Source organism: Osmia bicornis, unplaced genomic scaffold, assembly GCF_907164935.1.
Source record: "Osmia bicornis bicornis unplaced genomic scaffold, iOsmBic2.1, whole genome shotgun sequence".
Taxonomy (NCBI): domain Eukaryota; kingdom Metazoa; phylum Arthropoda; class Insecta; order Hymenoptera; family Megachilidae; genus Osmia; species Osmia bicornis.
Window position 1 is genome coordinate 294,297 of NW_025791317.1, and position 10,679 is coordinate 304,975.

Below are 10,679 nucleotides of genomic sequence, written 5' to 3' on the forward strand. Positions count from 1 at the left end.
TGTACATTGATCTGTGGGAAGGTATCAGTGTATTACATTATATCTATTGTAGATATAGTAATGACGATACTGTTATTATATGTACATTGGTCTGTGGGAATAAATCAGTATATTACATTACATCTGATGTAGATATATTAGTAATGATATTGTTAGTAAATGTATATTACATATCAAATGGAGATATAGTAATAACGATGCTGCCATTATATGTACATTGATCGGTGGGAAGGGATCATTATATAACATTATATCTAATGTAGATACAGTAATAACGATACTGTTATTATATGTATATTGATCTGTGGGAAGGTATCAGTATATTACATTATATCTATTGTAGTCATAGTATCTATGAAACTGTTATTATATGTACATTGACCTGTGGGAAGGTATCAGTATATTACATTGTATCCAATGTAGATATAGTAATAATGATATTGTTATTAAACGTACATTGGTCTGTGGGATAAAATCAGTATATTACATTACATCTGATGTAGATATATTAGTAATGATATTGTTAGTAAATGTATATTACATATCAAATGGAGATATAGTAATAACGATGCTGCCATTATATGTACATTGATCGGTGGGAAGGGATCATTATATAACATTATATCTAATGTAGATATAGTAATAATGATATTGTTATTAAATGTACATTGGTCTGTGGGATTAAATCAGTATATTACATTTCATCATATGTAGAGATAGTAATAATGATATTGTTATCAGATGTATATTACATATCTAATGTAGATATAGTAATAACGATACTGTTATTGTATGTACATTGATCTGTGGGAAGGTATCAGTATATTACATTATATCTATTGTAGATATAGTAATAACAAAACTGTTATTATATGTACATTGATCTGTGGGTAGGGATCAGTGTATATCATTATATATAAGGTAGATATAGTAATAATGATATTGTTACCAAAATTACATTGATCTGTGGGAAGGCATCAGTATATTACATTATATCCAATGTCGATATAGTATAAATGATACTGTTATTCAATGTACATTGATCTGTGGGAAGGTATCAGTATATTACATTATATCTAATGTAGATATAGTAATAACGAAACTGTTATTATATGTACATTGATCTGTGGGAAGGTATAAGTATATTACATTATATCTATTGTAGATATAGTAATAACGAAACTGCTATTATATGTACATTGATCTGTGGGAAGGTATCGGTATATTACATTGTATCCAATGTAGGTATAATCATAATGATATTGTTATTAAATGTACATTGGTCTGTGGGAATAAATCAGTCTAATACATTACATCTGATGTAGATATATTAATAATGATATCGTTATTATATGTATATTACATATCTAATGTAGATATAGTAATAACGATACTGTTATTATATGTACATTGATCTGTGGGAAGCTATCAGTATATTACATTATATCTATTGTAGATATAGTAATAACGAAACTGTTATTATATGTACATGGATCTGTGGGTAGGGATCAGTCTATTACATTATATCTAATGTATATATAGTAATAATGATGTTGTTCCCAAAATTACATTGATCTGTGGGAAGGCATCAGTATATTACATTATATCCAATGTAGATATAGTATAAATGATACCGTTATTAAATGTATCTAGAATAGATATAATGTAATATACTGATACCTTCCCACAGATCAATGTACATATAATAGCAGTTTCGTTACTACTATATCTACAATAGATATAATGTAATATACTGATACCTTCCCACAGATCAATATACATATAATAACAGTATCGTTATTACTATATCTACATTAGATATGTAATATACATTTAATAACACTATCCTTATTACTATATCTGCATTAGATCTGCTGCAATATATTGATTCCTTCCCACAGATCAATGTACATTGAGTAACAGTATCATTTATGTTATATCTACATCAGATGTAATTTAATATACCGATTTAATCCCACAGATCAATGTACATATAATAACAGTTTCGTTATTACTATATCTACATTAGATATAATCTAATATACTGATTTAATCCCACAGACCAATATACATTTAATATCAATATCATTATTAATATATCTACACCAGATTTAATTTAATATACTGATTTAATCCCACAGATCAATGTACATATAATAACAGTTTCGTTATTACTATATCTACATTAGATATAATGTAATATACTGATACCTTCCCACAGATCAATGTACATATAATAACAGTATCGTTATTACTATATCTACATTAGATATGTAATATACATTTAATAACAATATCACTATTACTATATCTACATCAGATGAAATTTAATATACTGATTTATTCCCACAGACAAATGTACGTTTAATAACAATATCATTATTACTGTATCTACATTAGATATAATGTAATATAATGATCCCTTCCCACCGATCAATGTACATATAATGGCAGTATCGTTATTACTATATCTCCATTTGATATGTAATATACATTTAATAACAATATCATTATTACTATATCTACATTAGATATAATGTAATATAATGATCCCTTCCCACCGTTCAATGTACATATAATGGCAGTATCGTTATTACTATATCTACATTAGATATGTAATATACATTTAATAACAATATCATTAGTACTATATCTACATCAGATGAAATGTAATATACTGATTTAATCCCACAGACCAATGTACATTTAATAACAATATCATTATTACTGTATCTACATTAGATATAATGTAATATAATGATCCCTTCCCACCGTTCAATGTACATATAATGGCAGTATCGTTATTACTATATCTCCATTTGATATGTAATATACATTTAATAACAATATCATTATTAATATATCTACATCAGATGTAATGTAATATACTGATTTATTCCCACAGACCAAGGTACATTTAATAACAATATCATTATTACTATATCTACATTGGATACAATGTAATATGCTGATACCTTCCCACAGATCAATGTACATATATTAACAGTATCGTTATTACTATATCTGCATTAGATATAATGTAATATACTGATGCCTTCCCACAGATCAATGTACTCTTCGTAACAATAACATTATTACTATATCTACATTAGATATAGTGTAATATACTGATACCTTCCCACAGATCAATGTACATATAATAACAGTATCGTTATTACTATATCTACATTAGTTGTAACGTAATATACTGATACCTTCCTACAGGTCTATGAACATTTAGTAACAATATCATTCCTACTATATCTGCGTTAAATATGTAATATACATTTAATAACAATATCATTATTACTATATCAGCATTAGATATGTGATATACATTTAATAACATTATCAATATTACTATATCTGCACTAGATATGTAATATACATTTAATAACAATATCATTATTACTACTATATCTTCATTAGATATTATGTAATATACTGATACCTTCCTACAGATCTATGGACATTTGGTAATAATGTCATTGTTACTATATCTGCATTAGCTATGTAATATACATTTAATAACAATACCATTATTACTATATCTGCATTAGATATGTAATATACATTGTATAACAATATCATTATTACTATATGTGCATTAGGTGTGTAACATACATTTAATAACAATATCATTAGTACCATATCTGAATTAGATATGTAATATACATTAAATAACAATATCATTATTACTGTAACTGCATTAGATATGTAATATACATTTAACAACAATATCATTATTACTATATCAGCATTAGATAAGTAATATACATTGTATAACAATATCATTATTACTATATGTGCATTAGGTGTGTAATATACATTTAATAACAATATCATTAGTACCATATCTGAATTAGATATGTAATATACACTTAATAACAATATCATTATTTCTATATCTGCATTAGATATGTGATATACATTTAATAACAATATCATTATTACTATATCTGCATTAGATATGTAATATATTGCTATCTTCCTACAGATCAATGTAGATTTAGTAATAATATTATTATTACTATATCTGCGTTAGCTATGTAATATTCATTTAATAACAATATCATTATTACTACTATATCTTCATTAGATATAATGTAATATACTGATACCTTCCTACAGATCTATGGACATTTTGCAACAATATCATTACTACTATATCTGCGTTAGATATGTAATATACATTTAATAACAATATCATTATTCCTATATCTGCATTAGATATGTGATATACATTTAATAACTATATCATTATTACTATAACTGCATTAGATATGTAATATATTGCTATCTTCCTACAGATCAATGTAGATTTAGTAATAATGTTATTATTTCTATATCTGCATTAGCTATGTAATATTCATTTAATAACAATATCATTATTACTATATGTGCATTAGGTGTGTAATATACATTTAATAACAATATCATTAGTACCATATCTGAATTAGATATGTAATATACATTTAATATCAATATCATTATTACTATATCTGCATTAGATATGCGATATACATTTAATAACAATATCATTATTACTACAATATCTTTGTTCGGTTACACCTTATCGAGAGCGTCGCAAGAGTCGCCGTGACGTCACCGCGCAAACATTAAATTATAGGGCTATGCGCAGCCCCCACCATGCGGTGGTTTCGCGGAGACACGCGTGTCGCTCAACCGTTTAACGACGATTAGAACAAATTGAGATTTCTATCGATTACCAGTGCGCAAATTAGTAAAAGTTAATTCTTCCAACCGATTTTATTAAAGTTATTCTGTACATCTTCGTTCGGACAACGTGCCAAAGAACGGAGCACATTGTGACAAATAAAGTTACAATCATTACTTTATTAAAACCATTCCTTTATTAAAAGGATTTCGTTATTTTCACACCGCCTCGAAATCCAGTCCTTCGGATAAGGACGCATCAGCGATCCGACCATCCAATCCACCCACATTTTATGGTCCTTCGAGCCGGATTGGAGTCGAGGAGTGAAAACCGTTAAAGTAGTGAACCACGTGCTCAGCCTACGGAAACCATCATGAGTACATTGGAAGAAATTTTGTTTAAACAAAACCAAGTTATGCGCTCGATCGAACGTGCACTTACCAATTATAAAAAGCTGGGTCAAGCTAAAATGACTCCAGCTACCACCCGGAACCGGATGAACATGCTAAAAGAGGCATACCAACAGTGCCAAGACCTGGACGCGAAAATCGTCGCCATGGCGGATCTACAAGCCAGATCAACTCTTCAGTACTTCGTCGACAACCATTTCGAAAGATGTGAGGAGTGCTATCAGGAGTCCCTGGACTACATGTCGGAGATCCTGGATAAGACATCCTCGACCCAGGAGACAGTATCCGAGAAAGGGAATCTTCAACCAGTGAAGCTACGCTCGCAATCGTTGCTGCCTCAAATCCAGCTGCCGTCTTTTGATGGAACCTTCGAACAATGGGAGAGTTTCCGAGATAAGTTTCAATCTATAGTAATTAATGATAATTCTTTGTCAAATGTTGAGCGTTTGCATTTTCTTTGTTCCGCTTTAACCGGCGACGCAAAAAAAGCGGTTAATCATTTACCTACCACCGATGCAAATTTCGAGGTCGCGTGGCAGTTAGTTAAAAATAGATACGAAAACAAACGCCGGTTACTTTCGACCTATTTAAATAATTTGTTTTCGTTACCGCAAGTGACCTCTGAATCTGCGAAAGAGCTCCGCAGTTTACGCGATCAGTTAAACGTTTCGATACACGGTTTGAAAAATTTGAAACGACCCGTCGAACATTGGGACGACGTAATTGTTTTCCTCGGTACACAAAAACTTGACCGTTCCTCCCGAAAGGCGTGGGAGTTACAATTCGGTGATACATCAGAATTGTCTACTTATGTCGAATTCGACAAGTTTTTGGAGGCTCGAGTTCGGGCTTTAGAGTCAATGTCGCCAATAAAAACTGATAAACCGGAAAACGTAACTGTTAAATCAAAACCGAAAACAATTTCAACGAACACGTCTACCGTGTCGCCAATTATATGTCCTGTATGTAAACAGAACCACTTGTTATATCAATGTCAAACATTTCAGGCGCTTGAGCCTTCCGAACGGTTTAAATTAATTAAATCCCAACGAAGATGCGTTAATTGTTTTTCCGCGAAGCATGCGAAAGAACAATGCCACAGTCAAAGAAGCTGTAAAGAATGTAAACAGCGACATCACACTCTGTTGCATTTTCCGATAAAACCGGAGCAGTCCAGCGTGAGTCAGTCAAATCAGACGTCGGCTACCAATCCGAATTCAGAACTTGAAATCAGCTCGAATTCTGCGTCGCGAACGAAAACTAATACCGGCATTCTTCTTTCAACAGCTCGCATCCGAGTGCACTCATTGCAGGGTCGAACAGTACAAGCACGCGCATTATTGGATCAAGGGTCAGTCGCAACTCTAATATCAGAGAACCTAGCCCAAATTTTGCGACTCCCGAGAAACAAACAAAATACATGCATAACCGGAATAGGAGGAATACAGTCGTGGGCTAATCACACCGCTCGCATCACGATTACTCCGTTGGTAAGAACCGAGCCTGTATACTCGACAACTGCTATTATTTTGAAAACTTTAACACAATACACTCCAAAACGACATTCTTCCGTAACTAATTGGAATCATATTGCAGGACTTGAATTGGCCGATACAGACCCCATGAGCTCAGATCCGATCGATATCGTTATCGGTGCGGATTTGTTTGGTCAATTATTATTGGACGGAGTTCGGAAAGGTTCTACAAGTGAACCGATCGCGCAAAATACACACCTGGGATGGATCCTATCTGGTCCTACGTCCACTCATCCTCTTCCTTTCTTTATAGATGCCCATCACGCTACGTTGCTAGAAAATCTCGATGCAGATCTTCGCCGCTTCTGGGAAGTGGAAAATATCCCAACTCAATCAGTGCTCTCACCTGAGGAAGAAAAATGTGAATTACACTTTCAATCCTCTCATACTCGTACGTCGGAAGGGCGTTACATAGTTCGACTCCCGTTCAAGAGCGAACCCCCTATAGATTTAGGCGAATCTCGTTTTGCCGCGATGAAAAGTCTTCTCTCTCTTGAAAGACGCTTTAAAAGCGACCAAGTAAATACCGAAACTTATAAAGAATTCCTCTCAGAATACGAAGCCTTAGGCCATATGGAAAGGGTTCCAACTGTCCCGGTTCAAACAACCAACCAAATTTATTATATTCCTCATCACGCAGTTCTTCGCGAAAGTAGTTCGACAACTCGTCTTCGCGTCGTATTTAACGCTTCCCGCCGAACTTCAAACGGCACTTCTCTAAATGATCATCTTTTAACTGGACCCAAGCTCCAAACCGATCTAATTGCAATCCTCCTCCGGTGGAGAGGATTCCGGTTTGTATATACCACAGACATCGAGAAAATGTACCGTCAGATTTTAGTTGATACACGAGATACAGATTTTCAACGCATTTTATGGCGTCCCTCGTCGCAACAGTCCGTTGAGGAGTATCAACTCTGTACCGTCACGTATGGCACTAAATCAGCTCCTTATCAAGCTCTTCGCGTTTTAAATCAGCTGGCAGTGGACGAAGGTCATCAATATCCTCTAGCTCTTCCAGTATTAAAGGATCAAACTTATGTCGACGACTGTCTCTTCGGAGCAGACGACAAAGATCTCTTGCGAACAATCCGCGACCAGACCATAAACCTGTTAAACAAAGGCGGCTTTCGTTTACGAAAATGGGCCAGTAATGATCCAACTCTGTTAATTGATATCGATCCGCGCGATCACGGTCTTGCGAAAAATAAACTCCTTAAGATCGAGGAGACCTGCTCAGTTTTAGGCTTAGAATGGAATCCAGTGCTCGATCACTTTCAATTTCGAGCTACCATTTCTTCGAATTTTGCCAATACGAAACGCACAATTCTCTCTCAAATTGCAAAACTTTTCGACCCGATGGGGTTGTTAACTCCAGTCGTTATACCCGCGAAAGTGTTTATGCAAAAATTATGGTCACTACAATATGATTGGGATGACATTCTTCCTAACGAGGTTCTCCTAGAATGGCAAGATTACTACACTCATTTACCAGATTTAAATAAGATCACGATTCCTCGCCAAATAGCCAATGGCATCGCGCTACATCAGGAAATCCACGGATTCGCCGATGCATCCACTAAAGCCTACGCAGCTTCGGTTTATATAAAAAGCGTCCTCCCAGATGACAATGTCTTCGTGGCGCTTCTCGTTGCAAAATCACGAGTAGCTCCCGTTAAAACATTAAGCGTACCGAGATTAGAATTATGTGCAGCGGCATTGTTGGCACGTCTTGTCGTTTTTGTGGAAAATTCCTTGTCGCTCATCCATCACAATGTCCACTGTTGGACTGATTCAAGCATCACCCTCGCTTGGCTTAGCCAACCTCCGACTCGTTGGAAGACTTTTGTCGCCAATCGAGTGTCGAAAATTCAGTCTCTTTTACCGAAAGCGCAGTGGCATCATGTTCCAACAAATAGCAATCCTGCTGATTGTGCAACCCGCGGTCTAACGCCATCGGAATTAAAAATCCATTCCATGTGGTGGTCAGGACCTTCATGGTTAAAACAAGGCGAAGAACGTTGGCCAAAACCCAATATCAGAATAGTCGATTCGCATGAGGAGGAGAAAATTCCAAAATTATTGTCTGCAGTTTCGACTACGGATCCCTGGGATTTACCCACGCGATACTCATCCTGGTCGAAACTACTTCGAGTGACGGCTTACATACTTCGTTTTACTTCTAACCTTCGCTTCCGACATACGAATAAAATTAAATTACAACTCACCATTAAGTCACTAATAGCAGTGCCTCCTCTTCAACCCGACGAGATTCAGAGAGCAAAATTCCTTTGGTTGAGAAGAATGCAATCCGAGCTATTTCCGGATGAGCTTAGTAGTCTGTCTGCGAAAAACACTCTCCTAAAATCCAGCAAGTTACTTTCTCTTAACCCTATCCTAGACCAAGACGGGCTTATTAGGGCGAAAGGGCGACTTGCACACTCGCTATTTCCTGAAAACACAAAGAAACCTATTATCCTAAGCTCCCATCCACTACTATCATTGATAATAAATCATACGCACGTAATCCATCTGCACGCAGGTTCGCAACTCACTCTTGCCTGTTTGCGACGTGAGTACTGGATCTTGCGAGCACGCACCACGATACGATCCGTTTTACATAGGTGCGTACCATGCGCTCGTCATCGCGCATCTGTTCCGTCTGAGCTCATGGGAGATTTACCGGCATCCAGAGTCACTGCGGTAGAAAGACCATTCATAAATACAGGTGTCGACTACGCAGGCCCGATTCACGTTCGTACTACATCGGGACGAGGACACAAATCGCACAAAGCTTACATTGCAGTTTTTGTTTGTATGGCAACAAAGGCCGTCCATTTAGATCTCGTAAGCGACTATACATCAGCCGCATTCCTAGCAGCTTATACGAGATTTGTGTCCCGACGCGGAATTCCAAAATCCATGTATTCAGACAATGGAACGACCTTTCAAGGAGCAAACAAGGAACTTAGAAAAGCTCACAGAGAATCTCTACGAGATACCAATCTCCATAATAAGCTCGCCGTGGATGAGGTCGCTTGGCACTTTTTACCCCCATCAGCACCTCATTTTGGAGGGTTGTGGGAGGCAGCGGTGAAAAGTGTTAAACACCATTTACGCCGATCCATCGGTACTCATACACTCTCCTCTGAGGAATTAACCACAGTACTGTGTCGTATCGAAGCCGCATTAAATTCTCGTCCGCTCGTCGCCATGTCTGATTGCATCGATGATTATAACGCACTTACACCAGGTCATTTCTTGATTGGATCGGCCTTAACCTCAATTCCGGAACCAAGCGTACTACAATTAAAAGAAAACCGACTGTCACGTTGGCAGTTAATCCAACGAATAACGGAAACTTTTTGGAAAGCGTGGCATACCGAATACTTACATACTCTTCATCAACGTCCGAAGTGGAGAGTCGCGCAAAATCTCACAAAAATCGGTCAGCTTGTCCTCTTGCGAAATGAATGCACTCCACCAGCACAATGGGAATTAGCACGCATAATAGATTGTCACCCCGGTACCGACGGGATAATTCGCGTCGTAACCATTAAAACAGCGAACTCAACGTACAAGCGACCCATTTCGAAATTATGTTTCTTGCCGATTGACATTAATGTCGAGTCTGACGCCCAACAAAGTTCTTGAATGAGTTCATTCAACGGGGCCCGGCGTGTTCGGTTACACCTTATCGAGAGCGTCGCAAGAGTCGCCGTGACGTCACCGCGCAAACATTAAATTATAGGGCTATGCGCAGCCCCCACCATGCGGTGGTTTCGCGGAGACACGCGTGTCGCTCAACCGTTTAACGACGATTAGAACAAATTGAGATTTCTATCGATTACCAGTGCGCAAATTAGTAAAAGTTAATTCTTCCAACCGATTTTATTAAAGTTATTCTGTACATCTTCGTTCGGACAACGTGCCAAAGAACGGAGCACATTGTGACAAATAAAGTTACAATCATTACTTTATTAAAACCATTCCTTTATTAAAAGGATTTCGTTATTTTCACACCGCCTCGAAATCCAGTCCTTCGGATAAGGACGC

At 36.2% G+C, this 10,679-nt stretch overlaps 1 protein-coding gene across 1 annotated transcript; it reads left to right on the forward strand.

The window, feature by feature from the left end:
- The first annotated feature begins 5,051 nt into the window (after positions 1 to 5,051).
- On the forward strand, positions 5,052 to 10,277 carry LOC123988951. The gene has a single exon (XM_046289711.1). The coding sequence runs from the start codon at positions 5,052 to 5,054 to the stop codon at positions 10,275 to 10,277; it is 5,226 nt and encodes a 1,741-aa protein (XP_046145667.1).
- The last annotated feature ends 402 nt before the right edge of the window (positions 10,278 to 10,679 follow it).